The sequence below is a fragment of the Manacus vitellinus genome, unplaced genomic scaffold (genome assembly GCF_001715985.3).
Source record: "Manacus vitellinus isolate BGI_N305 unplaced genomic scaffold, ASM171598v3 scaffold_100_pilon, whole genome shotgun sequence".
Classification (NCBI taxonomy): Eukaryota; Metazoa; Chordata; class Aves; order Passeriformes; family Pipridae; genus Manacus; species Manacus vitellinus.
The window spans coordinates 478,931-495,805 of record NW_021938794.1 but is presented as its reverse complement, the minus strand read 5'-3'; the positions used below and the strand labels follow the sequence as shown (position 1 = coordinate 495,805).

General features: G+C 51.6%; 1 protein-coding gene across 1 annotated transcript in view; it reads left to right on the top strand.

Annotated features, from left to right (window-relative positions):
* EFTUD2 (elongation factor Tu GTP binding domain containing 2) overlaps positions 1-16,875 on the top strand; it is a 22,923-nt gene that overhangs the window by 2,180 nt on the left and 3,868 nt on the right. Inside the window, exons 2-22 of the mRNA XM_029963268.1 lie at positions 466-649; positions 1,046-1,124; positions 3,293-3,368; positions 3,899-3,964; positions 4,233-4,268; positions 5,071-5,161; positions 6,039-6,121; positions 6,601-6,767; positions 7,741-7,865; positions 9,445-9,508; positions 9,859-9,949; positions 10,759-10,894; positions 11,174-11,301; positions 12,339-12,532; positions 12,680-12,791; positions 12,992-13,132; positions 13,552-13,653; positions 14,156-14,238; positions 15,634-15,720; positions 15,993-16,119; positions 16,557-16,665. Of these exons, the coding sequence (XP_029819128.1) occupies positions 466-649; positions 1,046-1,124; positions 3,293-3,368; positions 3,899-3,964; positions 4,233-4,268; positions 5,071-5,161; positions 6,039-6,121; positions 6,601-6,767; positions 7,741-7,865; positions 9,445-9,508; positions 9,859-9,949; positions 10,759-10,894; positions 11,174-11,301; positions 12,339-12,532; positions 12,680-12,791; positions 12,992-13,132; positions 13,552-13,653; positions 14,156-14,238; positions 15,634-15,720; positions 15,993-16,119; positions 16,557-16,665 (2,281 nt within the window). The remainder of the gene's footprint in view (positions 1-465; positions 650-1,045; positions 1,125-3,292; positions 3,369-3,898; positions 3,965-4,232; positions 4,269-5,070; positions 5,162-6,038; positions 6,122-6,600; positions 6,768-7,740; positions 7,866-9,444; positions 9,509-9,858; positions 9,950-10,758; positions 10,895-11,173; positions 11,302-12,338; positions 12,533-12,679; positions 12,792-12,991; positions 13,133-13,551; positions 13,654-14,155; positions 14,239-15,633; positions 15,721-15,992; positions 16,120-16,556; positions 16,666-16,875) is intronic.

Below are 16,875 nucleotides of genomic sequence, written 5' to 3'. Positions count from 1 at the left end.
GATGTGTGCCCGGGGTGAAGGGGAAGGCAAAGCTCCCGCTGGGGTCACGGTGGGGACTGGGAGCTCCTGCAGCCGGCCTGGGTTTGAGTGGTGGTGCCAGTCCCGGGGAGGTTCCCTGTCCCTTTCGGGGTCTTCTCAGAAGCTGAGGCTGCATCAGGAGCCAGATCCCCCTGGGGGGAGGCAGAGAAAGACCCCAGGGACACCAGGGGGGCAGGAGGAGGGGGGGGAGCAAAGGGGCTGAGCCACGGGGGGAAGGAGGAGGTAGTTCCCATCTCCTGTGGGTCTGTGTGGGATGGGGGTGTTGTGTTGTGTGTGAGCTGGCGTTGGAGTCCCTGCCTGTGCTGGTGTCTCTGCCAGCCCAGGGGCTGTTCATTTTCCTGAGGAAGGGCTGTGCTGCTCTCCCAGGAGCTGCTCCCAGGGCACCTCTGTGGGGTGCTGTGGGTCCCTGGCTGGGGTTGAGCTGAGGGTGGGCCCTGTTTGCAGCTGGAGGATGATGATGACGACGATGACATGGGGGAGCACGACGAGGAGCACCCTGGCATGGAGGTGGTGCTCCACGAGGACAAGAAGTACTACCCCACAGCTGAGGAGGTGTACGGGCCTGAGGTGGAGACCATCGTGCAGGAGGAGGACACACAACCACTCACTGGTGAGTGGGGAGGGAGAGAAATGGGTTTCTTTCTGTGCTGCCCCTTTGGAGCCCCCTCACAGCCCCAGGAACACACACAGACTCCTGTTTGTCTGGTGTGTGCAGGTTTGGGCTCTCGTGGTTGTTCCAAATCCCAAACAGAAAAGCAGCAATCAGCAGAGACTTGAAAGATGTTTAAGGAGAAGTTAAATACATTTAAGTCATCTTCTTTGATCCCTTTACACTGGAATATTTGTGTTGGAAGGGCCCTGCGGTGACCCTCTCCTGCAGCTGCTTTGATAAAGAGAATCTGTCAGCTGGAAAACTGGGAGTTTGATGGCAAAACTCCCTGTTCCTGGAGGTTGTTCCTGGTTTGGGGGCTCTGGGTGCAGTTTGTTGTTCTTTCTCTTGTTTCAGAGCCCATTATTAAACCCGTGAAGACCAAGAAGTTCTCCCTGATGGAGCAGACGCTGCCAGTCACTGTCTATGAGATGGAGTGAGTGCTGGGGGGGTCAGCTCGAGCTGTCACCACTGCTGGTCCCCCCTGCCCTGAGGGGTCCTGCTCTAGGCTGGGAGGGGTGGCAGATTTTTGGAGGGCTCTGGCTTGGTGTCTGACTGACCCCAGCAGCTGCTTCTCCGGTTCTGAACCAAGGGCAAGAGGAAGGAAATGCAGGACAGACCATTTCCCAGACATTTTCCCTCTCCAGCACAGGGCAGGGCTCGGACACAGAGGGGGAATCTCATCTCAAGGTTGAGATAAAGTTCCATAGTCAGAGCCTCTTGTGGCTCAGGAAATACTTATGGAATGGTTTGACATGGAAGGGACCTTAAAGCCCATCCAGTTCCACCCCGTGCCATGGGCAGGGACACCTTCCACCAGCCCAGGTTGCTCCAAGCCCCATCCAACCTGGCCTTGGACACTTCCAGGGTTCCAGGGGCAGCCACAGCTTCTCTGGACAACCTGTTAAATATTCATGTGGCACACGTCATATTGGGACATTTTAGGTTGATCCCAGTCTCAAATTAGACCCCATCTATCCTGGAGGAGCTCCCACTGGGAATTCTTATGCTGCTGGGTGAGTGCAGAGCTCTGTGCAGGTCACCAGGACCGTGGGCGTGGTGGTACCTGCTGGTTGTACCCCAAAGCAGCCCCTGGGACACCAGGACTGGGAGAAAATCTCTGGAAAAAAATTCAAACTAACTTAAAGATAACATCTCACACAAGTTTGATGTGGAACAAAAAACATAATTTGCTTTTTCTATTAAAAATCTGATCTTGGCATCAGCGTTTTTGTGTGCTGTGGTGGGTGGAGGGTCCGTGTCCCCTGCTGCAGTGTGTTTGTGCTGTCCCTGTTTGGGATGAGCAGATGGAGCTGTGGGAGTGTCCTTGGGCTCATCTCTCCATGTGCCACTTCATGGCCAGTCAGAGCTTTTCCCAGGTTTTAATGGTCTCTCTGTGTGGATCCCAGAAACAGGAACGGCTGAGCAGCAGCCCCAGTGTGAGCAGTCCCTCTGCTTGGCATCCAGCAGCCTCTTGTTTTTCAGAGGGAACAGGATGTTCCTGGAGCTGGTGCTCACTCAGGAATTCCCAGAGCTGTTTTGGGAGGGTCCATCCCTGCTGTTTTCGGTGCCCAGGGGGATTCAGCAGAACCAGAGCAGAGCCCAAGAGCTGCTGGGGCTGGTTTTCCTCAGCAGTTCCTTTGGCTCAGTCATTATCCACTGATTCCCTGCTCCCTGTGTGAGCTGTTCATCCCATTTGTAATTAATTCCTTTTGGCCCTGTTTGTTGATATAAATGGTTAGGATGGGGCCCAGAGAAATTCCTTGTGGGACGTTGCCAGAAACCTGCGAGTTGGGTATCGATTTCCCATTCAGCCTTATTTTCATACCAATTAGCAAGCTTTTAATCAGAGTTAGTATTGATTTCTGTATTTTTTAGCTCTTAATCGAAATGTTTTACGTTAAGAAGTCTACTGCATCAGTGAAAACTTAATCTGTTTAAAAAGGAGGTGATTTGACAGCACTTATTCTCTGCGGGCCTGTGGCAGTGGCTGCATGTTTTATAGCCTCCCATTATTTTTTAGGGTTGGCAATTTAGGCTCTCAATTATCTTTTGGCCAGGATCCCTGCAGAAGTGACTTGGCCCATCATTACCCAGCTTGGTTGCTGGTTCCAAAAAGACTTAAATTCCATTGCTGTTTCCTTGAGTCCCTGGAATGTCACTGTTTTAAGACCTGAAAATCAGAATTAATGGTCTGTGGACCCCCTGGCTGCTTCCAAAGCTCTGTGGGGTGCTTGTTATCCAGCACGGTGATTTACTTGACTGCCTGCCACGGTTTGAGTGGAAGTGCTTCATCATCTGAGTGCATGGATGTGACTTTTGCTCCAGCACTGACTGGAAGAGAAGAAAAATATTCAATAATATTCCATCGCTGGCAGCTTTGCCGGCTCCGTCTCCTCCCACCCACTGCCATCTGTCTGGGACTCCAACTCTCTTGTCCTCCCCATCTGGGAAGTGGGATTCTTCCCCCGCAGGGCACCGGCGGGCTGGGAGTTTGGCGAGGATTCAGGGGGCACCGTGGATGGGAAGCGTGGCTGAGATGGCACCTGCTTTTCTGAGACACGGCAGGAGCCTCCAACAGTCTTTTGTGTTTTGTTCCCCCAGTTTCCTGGCAGATCTCATGGACAACTCGGAGCTGATCCGGAATGTGACTCTGTGTGGGCACCTGCACCACGGCAAGGTACTGGGAACATCCAAAGTGCAGTGATAGTAATGGTGACCTCTCTGTTGTTTGCTTTGCCATCTGTCCACAGCAGCACCTTCTGCTCCTCTTGCTGATTCGCTTATAGGATCATGGAATGGTTTGGGTGGGAAGGACCTTAAAGCCCACCCAGTCCCACCCCGTGCCATGGCCAGGGACACCTTCCACCAGCCCAGGTTGCTCCAAGCCCCGTCCAACCTGGCCTTGGACACTTCCAGGGATCCAGGGGCAGCCACAGCTTCTCTGGGCAACCTGTGCCAGGGCCTCCCCACCCTCCCAGGGAAGCATGCCTTCCCAATATCCCATCTAACCCAACCCTTCTTCAGCTTAAAGCCATTCCCCCTTGGCCCATCCCTCCAGGCCCTTGTGAAATTTGTAGGTTTTCTCGTAGGTTAAATCTGTAGGTTTTACAATAACGTGCTCAAGGTTCTCTGTGCTGCTGCAGGAGGGCTGGGGTTGTGTTTGTCCCTGTCTGAGTGGAGTCACCTCCTCTCCCTTCTCTTTCCCAGACATGTTTTGTCGACTGCCTGATAGAACAGACGCACCCGGAGATCCGGAAGCGCTATGACCAGGATGTGAGTGAGCTCCTGCTCTGTTCCTGCCCTGCCCTGGGAGCAGGGATGGGGTGGCTTTTGCACCCTGAGGGAGGCTTTTACATCCCATGTGCCTGGGGACAAGGTGATTCAGGGACTGGAACGTAGGACTGGAAAGCCAGAGCTCAGTCCTACCTCCGCCTCTGTCACTTACCACCTTAACTGTGTGTCCAAGTTACTGTGTGTCCTGCTTCAGATTTATTATTTGAGACCAAAATGTGATGTTCTGACTCTTGTTTTGCCTTTGCAGCTCTGCTACACTGATATATTGTTCACAGAGCAAGAGGTGAGTGGTCTTGCAGCGATTTTATCCAGTTGTCTCATGCTTTACTCAGTTACAGTAGGCAGTTTTCTTGTCTATTTTAACACCTTTTTGTGCTTTTCACATTTTGGTTATTTTCTTTATCTGCTCCTCTTGTTTGCCTCAGTAAGATCCCTGGTCCAGCTTTCTTCCATTTCCCACAACCCTCGTCTCCATGGATGATTTATAAACTGTGTAATGTTAAACCTACAGCAGAGTCACCCCAGCATGTGGGTAACTCTTATTTGCTTTGAGAGAAAGAGGGGGAAGAGGTTTGCAGCAGTTATGGATGAGGAGAAAAACTGTTTCAAAATAAATACATTTCTCCTCCTTTTCCTTAGCTGGCTCCATGTGGTTGGACATGAGTGGGAGGTTTATTTTGTGTCATGACCAGAACAATCCTATGAAGCATTTTTTTCTCTTCATCTTAACGCTCTACTTTATGCTTAGTGTGATCAAGTCTTGCACTTTGAGGTGTAACTTGGCAGCAGCAGAGGGTGAAAGCACAGACAAACATGCACATTCTTTGTCTGGTGTTGCATATTGTGCCTCCTCAGCTGGCATCAGTGCAGTGGTGGCTCACCAGTATGAACCAGTACAACTGGGGCAGCTGGACTGGGTACTGCAGTGATCTGACGTTATTCCTTCCCTGGGAGTAACAGCATGTCCTGGATGGATGTTAACTTCTTTCCATCTTTCTGATTTTTGCTTGGTCACCTTCTACATCTGCACATGGTGATCACTGTATTTACTTTTGACCTGCTAATCCTGCTTTCCTGTGTTTCAGAGGGGAGTGGGGATCAAGAGCACCCCAGTGACGATTGTTCTGCCAGACACCAAAGGAAAATCTTTTCTCTTCAACATCATTGACACCCCAGGTGATTGTGCAATCCTGAAAATCCTGCTTTGGGAACCACTTGGCTTTGTTTTATATTTTTTATAGCTGATTCCAGCCTGGTCCTGAGCCTTTAGCTGAGTTCATTCCTCTGAAGTCACTTCCAGCAGTAACAACTGCACGTGGCCCTTAGTCACACAGTCACAGCATGGTTTGGGGTTAAGAGACCTTAAAGACCATCTAGTTGCAACCCCCTGCCATGGGCAGGAATAAGTCAGGCCTGTGTTTGTGATTAGCTGGCCTGATTGAGGGCTGATGAGGCTGAAAGGGTGTTTCACTCCAGAATACAAACAGCACAGGTAAATTGCCTTTTCCTGGTGTTGCAGTGGGATTGTGCTTTGCTCAAATGCTGTTGCCCCATAGCAAGACTCAGCAAATTCCCTTGAGCCTCTGACAGGCTCTTCTGGAGGGAACATAATCACAGATCAACTTGTTTTAAGAAACTTTAAGAAAGAGGGTCTTGGGACACATCTGCTGAGCTACAGCTCAGGCTGAGGGAGGCTAGAGCAGGAGGAGGAGGCTGCAGGGAGAGGCATCTGTTGTCTTTGCTGAGGAGAAATCTTCCTCCTTTTCCTGAAGTACTTGCAAAGAGCTGTGAGAAAAACAGTAACAAATGTGAGGAAAAGTGCCTGTTAAACAAGTTGTTGTGGATATTCTCAAAAAAAATCATTAAAGCTGAAGTTGAATCCCCATGGGGAGCTCTGGCAGCTGCTCCCGGGTCCCTGTCTGGAGAGGAAGCCATCTCTGTTCTACCTCCCTGGGTACCAGCAACCACAGGAATCTGCAGAACTTCCCCCCCTCTGTGCTGCTACATCAAGGCTTTCTCTGCCTCCACTCACCACCTCTCTGTGGTTTTGAAGGTCATGTCAATTTTTCCGACGAGGTCACAGCCGGCCTTCGCATCTCGGACGGTGTCGTGCTCTTCATCGATGCAGCTGAGGGGGTGAGTGCCAGCTTCTCCTAGGCGTGATCCTCAGCATCTCTTCTCTGGAGTCTCTGCTCCTGCCTTAGCATGAAGGCCTGGGTTGGGTTCAGCTTGCCGGGGTGAAGGTTTTTTGGAGGACGGGTTGGCAAGTGAGTTTTCCGTCCAAACAGGCAGTGATGCCTCTGGCTCCTATGTCCAGGCTGATGTGATTCGTGTGGCCTGTAGGCTGATTACTCAACTTGTGTGCATCTCCATCCCCATGATACCTAAAACTGAGCAGGTTATTTATACCAGAGATGTCCACAGGCTTGGATTCAAGGAATTCAGTTGGGTCAGCAGCTATCTCTGAGCTTCAGGAGGATTAGCTGATCGCTGGTGGCTGAGCCTGGGCTTTTCTGCAGCCTGGCAGCAGTGTAGGGGTCACTGGCTGCCCCTCACGCCCCAGATAGCATTTCATGGAGGCTTTCCTGGGGCTCTGAGCTGGTTGTTCCCTGCAGGTGATGCTGAACACGGAGCGGCTGATCAAGCACGCGGTGCAGGAGAGGTTGGCAGTGACCGTGTGCATCAACAAGATCGACCGGCTCATCCTGGAGCTCAAACTGCCCCCAACAGATGCTTATTACAAACTCAGACACATTGTAGATGAAGTTAATGGTCTCATCAGGTGAGGGGGTTTGTGTCCCTGTCCCACTGCAGGTGCTTCTCTCTGTGTATGCCTGAAAACCCATTAATTTGTCTCTTGATACATTGAATCAGAGAAAATGGGGCAGGAAGAACCATTGGAAATTTATTTCAGCCAATATGTTGAATTAGGGAGGATAGGCTCTTCCTGACAAGCTTCATGGGATTTCATTTCCCCCCCATTTTATTTGTCCTCCATTAAGAAGTAGGGACAGAGCAATGAGCTTCTGTGTTCCCAAATATCTCAAATTATCCAGAAATTATCCAGATTGTATCCCAAACTGGAGGTTGAGATGTCTCAAAGCTCCTAAATATTTGCTAAAAAACCAGAAGGGCTTGCTGTTCCCACCCCTGAACAAAGATATGATACTGATATAATCAAATCTCCTTGCCAGCCCTGCTCAGGGAAGGGAGGGACATTTTGGTAGCCATGCATCATTTCCGTGTATTCTGCATCCAGGGAATTTCTTTAACAACCTTCTGCCCTTCAAATGTATGTGGATTTGCACATGGGCTTCCTGGCTTGTCTCTGTTCAGTGTGTGGTGGCATCAGGCAGCTGGGAGGAGGGTAATTCATCCTGGCTTGCCCGTGAGCTCATTAAAACTGTTTTGATTAAATTCTGTCCTTGTATTATCTTTTCCCTTACTTGGTTGACCAACTTGGATGCTTTTTTTAGGGAAAGAAAACCTCCCCCAGACAAAAAAATCCAAAGCACTTGTGCTGGTAACTTTTTAGTTCCAGGATCTTTAAATCTTTGCACATTAATGCTTTCAAGTTTCTAGGCAGAAAATGTTCCTGACCCTGAAATTCCGATGGCGAACGAGCTGCAGCTTAAAGATGCTGCTTGGCAATGCAGGAACCCTGCCTGTCACATACTGCTGTTGGGTGTGGGAGGTGGGTTGGAGTGTCTCCTTTGGTTCATAACATTGATTTGGGTTTGTTTTCCTCCTCTCAGCATGTATTCCACTGACGAGAACCTGGTGCTGTCTCCCCTTCTGGGGAACGTGTGTTTCTCCAGCTCGCAGTACAGCATCTGCTTCACGCTGGGGTCTTTTGCAAAGATTTATGCAGACACATATGGTGAGGATTATCCAGAAACCTGGTGCACTTCAACATCTCATTCCCCAACCTTTTTTTGTTGAGGTTTTCTAAGCCCTGCAGCTTTCCCAGCACGGAGATGGCCAGTGTTTGTGTTCGGGAATTGCTGGGACATGGGAGGAACTGCAGAGCTGAGCCTTGGAGGGCAGAAAGCAGAAATACAGTTTTAGCTGGGTATTTTCTCCTGATAAATGTTTCTTGAGTGAGAAGCCAAGATTTTATACGTACCCTAAAGCAGGAATAACAAGCCCTGCTCTGGCAGTTGAAGGCAGGTGTGTGAGTCGTGCTTTGCCTCCTTATCAGCAGCTCAGGAGAGAAGCAGTTAAGCTCTTCCTGCCTTTTCCCAAAACTCTCCGGAGTCTGAGACTCGGCTGCAGCTGGGCAGAAGCTTGGCCCACAAGGTTTTGCACTCTTGCCCTCATTCTTTTTTAAGAAACTGTCTTTTTCTGTCTTTGATGTAATTTCCTGCTCCCCAGGTGCCCACTCAGGGCAATCTGCTGTGTGGAGCAGTGGGCTCTGTGCTGGCACGAGCAGCTGCACAGCCCAGGTTTTTGAAGTCTCCCACTGGGGAATTCAGGGATCTGTAGGAGCCATGAGGGGGGGAAGAAGGAGGTTGTAAAGCAGCTGGCCCAGCTCCTGCAAAGAAATTGGCCTGAGGGAGGATGAAGTTGTAGAGGTCAGGGACCGGAGTGTCAGGACTGTCAGGGAGTTTGGAGCAGTAAATGAGCTCCCTGGGTGTCACAGCGTTAACTCAGAGCCTGCTGGGATGAGACCCCATCTTTGGGGGGGCTGAGAAGAGCACAGTCAGCAGGAGATGCCACCCATGTGGGGCAAGAAGGAGCTGGTGGGGTACTTGAAGTCGGGAATATTGGATTCTGGTCATCAGGGATTGTGTGTGCAGCCACCACACATCAGCTGACAGGAGTTAGAACGGTTTAAGTGTCCAAATAACAGCCACCATAAAATTCCTTGTGCTCACACATCTGCCCACAGCCAAAGCTTGTTTGGAAACTGCTGTAGGTTTTCACCGTGTCCTGTTATTTGTAAATTCACCGTGACAGCCAGCACTGCTCTGTTCCCTCAGCACTGCGTGTTTGGCTGAGAAAGAGAGAGGAACCTGGAGATGTTCAGCAGGACAGAAAATGCTGGTGCTGAGCCTGAGGGGTGGAGGGCAGCCCAGCACCTTGGCACTGCAGTGTCAGGCACAGCGTTCCCGTTTGGAAGTGCAGCAGATGTGGCTGGGCTCCTGCAGCGCAGTGTCTGGCAGCCAGTGCTCCTCAGCTCTGACCTCCTGGGTCGCTGAGAGAGCTGGAGTGTTCCAGTCTGTGAACTTCAGTGTCCCTGGGCTGCTGGGGACATCCTCAGTGGGCTGTTTCTCCTCACCTCTGCCTGGTCTCCCCAGGTCAGGGCTTAATCTTTCACCCAGAATTGGGACCTGGCGTTCACTCACCAGCATCAGTTCATTAAATCGAATCCTCAGGGCTGTTTTAAAAGCCAAAAAGTAAAGATTTCCAAGCTGAGAGAAATACATCTGATTCTGCCATTTGCTTTTTCCCTTTAGGAGACATCAATTATCAGGAGTTTGCCAAGCGGCTTTGGGGTGACATCTACTTCAACCCGAAGACGTAAGAACCCTGTTTGAATGTCTGTTACTTTTTTCCTGGGTTTTTCCCTCTTTCCCTGTAAAATGTGGATTAGATGACCACCCAAGGTCATTCCAACCTGCTCCTGTGATGCAGTACTATCTGGAAGGGTTGAGTCAGGCCTCCTGCCTGGTGTGAATCCACGTGGTCCTCCTGAATCCCATAAGCAGGAGCAGAGAGGCTCCTCTGGCCTTTGTTTGGAGTAAGCCTGGCCCTGACAGTTTCCTGGGGCTCAGGAGGGAGAAGAGGATAACCTGGCAGGAGCAGAGGCCGTGTAGGGGTGGTTCCAGGCTGCAGTTCTTGCTCCTCATGTCTCCCCTGGTCTCCAACAGCCGCAAGTTCACCAAAAAGGCCCCGACGAGCAGTTCCCAGCGCAGCTTTGTGGAGTTCATTCTGGAGCCCCTGTACAAGATCTTGGCTCAGGTATGTGGTAGTTCTTTCTCCTGTCTTTTCTCTCTTTCTCCAGCCAGGAGCAGTCAGGGCCTGGGCACTGGGTGGCAAGTTTGGTGCCTGTGGGACTCTTCTGTCCCATTCTGCAGCGTGATCTTCACAAGGGCTGATTTGGGGGTGCAGAGCAGCAGTGACAAACTCCATAACAATTGTTCCTTGCAAATGCAGCCCTGTATTTGCAGTAAATGGAACTGCCCTTAGTGTTCCTGGTGTGTCCTGATAGCAGCCAAGTGGTAGTGCTTGGACTTGGAGCAAAGACTTGGAGCACAAGTCTGATGAGGAGCAGCTGAGGGAGCTGGGGGGGCTCAGCCTGGAGAAAAAGAGGCTCAGGGGGGACCCTCTGGCTCTGCAGCTCCCTGACTGGAGGGGGGAGCATGTTCCAGGGAACAAGGGACAGCACAAGAGAAAACAGCCTCAAGCTGTGCCAGGGGAGGGTCAGGTTGGATATTGGGGAAAATTTCTTCACCAAAAGGGTGATCAGGCATTGGCACAGGCTGCCCAGGGCAGTGGTGGAGTCCCCATCCCTGGAAGTGTTCCAAAAATATGTAGATGTGGTACTTGGGCACATGGATTAGTAGTGGACTTGGTCTAGTAGTTGTGTATATATAGGGCTTTTCCAACCTTAATGATTCCATGATCCTGTGATTTGACCCATCTGGCTCTGGCGTGAGCTCTAAACCAGTGCAGGTCCAGATCCCTGTGGGTGATGTGTGAACCTGCACCTGGGAGTTACTGGCTTGGATCCCCCCACTGAAGTGAGAGTGGGGCTTCTTGTCTTGCAGGTGGTGGGGGATGTGGACACGACCCTGCCCAGGACCCTGGATGAACTTGGCATCCACCTGACCAAAGAGGAATTGAAGCTGAACATTCGGCCCCTCCTGCGGCTGGTTTGCAAGAAGTTCTTTGGGGAGTTCACAGGTAAAAGCTGTTTGTCTTCCCCTCCACAATCTTCCCTGTACCCCAATACCTCCCACCAACAGTTAAGGGCTATATTTTGGCCACGGGGTGCTCACTTGCACAGACCCTGCTGAGCTTTCCAAATATAAACCATTAAACCCCCTGCCCACAGGATACCGCTCACCTCTCCCCACTGCTGTGGGTGCGCTGTGGTCACAGTGGCTTTGCCTTGTGCTTGTGGGATCTATTTCTTTCCTCCACACTGGTTAATCCTGTCCTCACCAAGTGTCCCTGTTCCAGGCTTCGTGGACATGTGTGTGCAGCACATCCCCTCCCCGAAGGTGGGGGCCAAGACGAAGATCGAGCACACCTACACCGGCGGCGTGGACTCGGACCTGGGCGAGGCCATGAGTGAATGTGACCCCGACGTAAGGAAACTTGTGTTTATTTTGAGTGTCCAAACCCAAGGCAAACAGGCCCTGCTCTCCCTGCCCTCACAGGGCAGCTGCCTCCCAGCCAGCCATCTGCACAGATTTCACTCACAGCACTCTGAAACCTCTCATCCGACACTGGCACAAACCTCCTCACTCCGAGGAGCTTCAGCTGCCTACCAGGGCAGCCCTGGAGAGAGGGAATTGTTTGACAGCGTTCAGAGAAGAACAGGACTAGGTCAGGACTCCAGAGCACGTGGGAGAGCTGCAGGGTGGTTTTGTGTCCTTTTGTTGCCTTTTTGTCCCTTTTCCTTGAAGTTTGATTCTCTTCCCAAACTGAGAAAACTGATCTGAACTGAGCTGATAAAAATAACCCTGCATTAGTTAGTCAGCACCTTTCCTCTGAAAGCCCTGCAAAACCTTCCTCCTCAAACAGCTTGCACTGAGCTGTCACTCGGAGTTGTCTGGAGCCACCAACGCCGGCAGCTGAGGGAGGAATTTGCCTGTGACTTTTGCTCTGATGTCTGCAGAGAAAATGAGTCTCTTATTTTAATGAGTTGTGATTATCCACATAACACTCCACACTGGTGACTGCCACCACATCACCAGGGTGGAGTGACCTTGTGGGACTGGAGGCTGTGGTCTGTGGGGGCTCAGGTGCTCTGCCCTGGGCGGGTTTGCAGGCCAGCAGGTGACATTTCTGCTCATGGCTTTGTCCCAACAACCGTTTGCTGCTCTACAGGAGGAGGGATGGGAGCTCCAGAACAGTCCACCAGGGTCATTCCAGGGGTTTCCACACAGGGCAAGGAGATGTAGGGCCTCCAGTGGGAAGAAATGAAGGAATTGGTAAATCAAAAGAAGTATTCCTAAATTCCAGCCCATTAATCCCTTTTATACACTAATCATGGAATCATAGAATATCCTGAGTTGGAAGGGACCCACAAGGATCATCAAAGTCCAGTCCTGCCAGGTCTGTGTGTGTTTCTTGTCTGTGCTTTGGAAGAGGCTCATTTCTCTCTCTCTGTCACGGGAAGGGTCCCTTGATGTGTCACACAACAAAAATGTACAGCACTGATGATGGTGTCCAGTTCCACGCCTTTGGCAGGGTGCTCAGTGGCACCATTCATGCTGGACAGCCTGTGAAGGTCCTTGGAGAAAACTACACCCTGGAAGACGAGGAGGATTCCCAGATCTGCACCGTCGGACGCCTCTGGATCTCGGTAGCAAGGTATGGAAAGCTCTGGCAAGGGGCTCACTGGGGAGGGGAGTCACCTGGAGTCAGGTGAGGGGCTGGGAGGCAGGGAGAGCTGCAGGGACAGGGAGGAGGAGGGCACTGGAAGGCCTGAGGCTGCAGTGGTGCTCTCCTGCCTTGCAGGTATCACATTGAGGTGAACAGGGTTCCTGCTGGCAACTGGGTGCTGATTGAGGGTGTGGACCAGCCCATCGTGAAGACAGCGACCGTGACAGAGCCCCGGGGCAATGAGGAGGTACCTGCATGGCTGGCATTGCCCAGCCTTATGGGGAGGCAGGGTGATGGAGGGCATCCCAAAAGCTCCCCTGGTGAGGCTGAAGAATCCTCATGGCCCTGATGCTGAGGCACAAGAGCCACTGAGGGACAGGGAGCAGCTGTGTCCAACCTGTGGGCTTCTGTGATGCACTTTCAGCTCTTTGTCCTCTCTGGTTCCAGGCTCAGATCTTCCGACCCTTGAAGTTCAACACCACCTCTGTTATCAAAATAGCAGTGGAGCCAGTGAACCCCTCAGAGCTCCCCAAAATGCTGGATGGTCTCAGGAAAGTCAACAAGAGTTACCCCTCCCTTACAACTAAGGTACTGCTGGGGGTGGTTGGACTAAATGATCTCCAGGGGTCCCTTCCAGCCCTGCCTATTCCATGATTCTCTGTGTGACTGTTTTCAGCCTGTGGTGGGGGCAACTTCTGGGCTGATCTTAAAAGTAGTTAATTTTTTACTGTGGGTTGTTATGTTTGTTGTGGGTCTTTTCATGCTGTTGCATGTTGATCTCATAAATTATGTGGAAATAGCAGAAAAGTATAAATCCAGCAGAAAAACACCCCTTGTGCCAGGGAAGCAGCTTTCTGCAGCACTTCCTGCTGGAAAAGGCTGCAGGAGCTTTCCTTGGGATGCTCTGATCCCAACCAGCTGATCCTTCCTCAGGCTTGAGTAGGAGCCTGGGAGGCAGGAGCTGTGAGCAGGAATGTTGTCAGCTGAACCCTTCTCTTCTCTTCCAGGTGGAAGAGTCTGGGGAGCACGTGATCCTGGGGACAGGAGAGCTGTACCTGGACTGTGTGATGCACGACCTGCGCAAGATGTATTCCGAGATTGACATCAAGGTGAGGGGGTGAGAGAGGGGCTTTTCCCAGCTGGAAACCCTGGAAAACCAGGGCTTTGTTCCCCTGTCTCAGAAGGATGGGAAAATGAACCTACCTGAACATACAACATGGATTTTGTCACATCCCTGTAAAAGGGAAAAAAAAGAAAAGGGCTGTTGGGGTGCAGAAGTGCCTCTTACGGCCTGACTGTCACAGCAATGGGATTGAGAGACTGAAAATTGTCTTAGAGAAGAGTTTTCCATAATCTAGCCTTTTCCTGTGCCTCAGCCATTGCTTGGTTAGCACCAAATAAATAAATTGAGCAGAATTTTTCATGCCTGGAGTCAGGTTTAAATCTTCCTGTCTCATTTGAGTGAAGGAATTAGTGGAGCTGCCTGTGAAGCCTCAGTGGTTCATGCACAAAACACTGCCAGGTGAACCAGTTTTTTCTTGTAGGTGTTCAGGGCTTTCAAACAGTCTCTTTACAAACAAAAAAGGACTGAAAACACACTTGTTGTTCCAGGTGGCCGATCCAGTGGTGACATTCTGTGAGACAGTGGTGGAAACGTCCTCCCTGAAGTGCTTTGCTGAGACCCCCAACAAGAAGTAAGAGGCTGTGGGTGAGGGGGGCAGAGGGGGGCAGAGGGAGGGTCCATCCCCTGCAGGGGGGCTGTTCCCTCTGGCTGTTGTCCACACAAGTGTCCAGCTGAGCTGAACTCAGGAACACACTGGAGTCCCAGGGGTGTTCCTGTGCTTTGTGGGAGCTCTCAGAATGGAGGGAATACAGATCCACATCCTCCTCTTTACCTGTCCCACTCTCTCAGCAGTTCTGTGGGTGTTTCCCAGACTGGGAGTTGTCCTGGGAGCAGCTGCCACAGAGCCCAGTGCTGCCTTCAGTAACTCCCCAAACAATTTCATGAGCAAAAGCTTTGTCTTCTCGTGTCCATACTTAATCTTGGATTTGTGCCTTCCTGGTGATGCCCTGGGCCCTTGGAGATGTGAGAGCATGGGACATTTTCATGCTTGAATTTTCAGGGGAATCAAGGTCTGCTGAAGATGGCTTTCCTCTGTTCCCCCATGGTTTCTGGTTCTTCTTGCCCTCCTTTATTCTGATACTCTCTCCATGGTTGGCAGCCTGATTTCTGGGAACAGAGGGGTTCCAGTCTTCACAGAATCAAAGGATGGTTTGGGTTGGAAGGGACCTTACAGTCCATCCAGTTCCAAGCCCTGCTAAGGGCAGGGACACCTTCCACCAGACCAGGTTGTTCCCAGTCTTAGGTGAGTCTTTGACCTTCTGGATACATGGAATGACCTGTGCTGGGGACAGGTTAGTGGTGTTGGGGGTTCTTGAGCACTTGGTCTGTGTTTACAAGGAGACAGTGACAGCAACAGGCACGTATGGTTTCATCAGCCCAACTGTGCTGGAGGCAGGGGGCAGCTGTAGAGCCCCAGAATCATGGAATCAGTAAGGCTGGAAAAGCCCTCTAAGATGATCAAGTCCAACAGTCAATGTAGCAGCACCACCATGTTCACCATTAAACCATGTCCTCAAGTGACACATCCACACATTTTTTGAGCACTTCCAGGGATGGGGACTCCACCACTGCCCTGGGCAGCCTGTGCTAGGCTTTGCAACCTTTTCTGTGAAGAAATTTTCCCCAATATCCAACCTGACCCTCCCCTGGCACAGCTGGAGGCCGTTCCCTCTCCTCCTGTCCCTTGTTCCCTGGGAGCAGAGCCCGACCCTACCCCGGCTCCCCCCTCCTGTCAGGGGGTTGCAGAGCCAGAAGGTCCCCCCTGAGCCTCCTTTTCTCCAGGCTGAGCCCCCCCAGCTCCCTCAGCTGCTCCTGCTGCTCCAGCCCCTTCCCAGCTCCGTTCCCTTCCCTGGACACGCTCCAGCCCCTCAACGTCTTTCTTGTCCTGAGGGGCTGCCAGTGCCTGATCCTCCCAGTAGCTCCATTCCCATCGCTCTCTGCCCTCACTGGGACTGTCTCTCCTCAGGAACAAGATCACCATGATCGCTGAGCCCCTGGAGAAGGGACTGGCAGAGGACATTGAGAATGAAGTGGTGCAGATAACGTGGAACAGGTATGACTGATCTGGGAGAGCAGGAATCCATCTAGGTGCAAATAACTGGGGAGAAAAGGGAATGCTGGGATCTACAGGGTGCACAGTGTCAGGCAGGGATCCTGTTTGGTATTGCTGCCAGCCTGTCCATGAGCATCCCTGCCCCAGGAAATGGACTGTTCCAGGTAAAAGCTGAGACCATTTTATTACTGAAGGGAGCAGGGTTGCAAATACATTATGAGTGCAAGTCAGATACTTGTTTCCTACAATTTCTTCCCTTGTTTTTCCATCAGGAAGAAGCTGGGTGAATTCTTCCAGACCAAGTACGACTGGGATTTGCTGGCTGCCCGTTCCATCTGGGCCTTTGGGCCGGATGCCACTGGCCCAAACATCCTGGTAGATGACACACTGCCCTCAGAGGTGAGGGGGGGGTCATGCTTCAGTGAGACCTTTGTCCCGTGGTGCCAGGAGGTTCCCACTCCTCCCAGAACTTCCAGCAAGGCCCTGATGCAGTTGGGCTGCTCATTGTTTGCCACAGCTCAGACCTGCTGCACTTTCCCCACCACAGCTGTTATTTGTTTGGGCCAATGTCTTAAAACTTGTCAGCTAATGGGCCTGCCTTTCAGGGGCACCAAAATATGGACCCTTAATCTATAGCTCTGGGGTGCCAAGCTCTGAAGTCGATGGTCCTGAGCTGTGAGAGCGAGGGGTGGACATTGAGGGTACAGGGGAACATTGCTGCTCTTTTAGGAACTGGCTTTTAACTGGGGTCTGTTACTGCTTCTGGTGCAGGTTTGGTTTCTGAAGCTGTCTCTCTGTCTGTCTGTCTGTCTGTCTGTCTGTCTGTCTGTCTGTAGGTGGACAAGTCCCTTCTGGGCTCAGTGAAGGACAGCATCGTGCAGGGCTTCCAGTGGGGGACCAGGGAAGGGCCCCTCTGTGATGAATGTAAGTGGGACCTGTGGGGAAGTGGAACTAATGACAGGATTGATTAAGAATTTAATCTCTGAGCATTCAGGTGTCCAAGGCCAGGTTGGATGGGGCTTGGAGCAACCTGGGCTAGTGGAAGGTGTCCCTGCACATGGCAGGGGGTGGGACTGGGTGGGCTTTAATGTCCCTCCCAACCCAAACCATTCTGGGATTCTATTTGCATCGTGCCAGGGCAGCTCTCGATGTCAG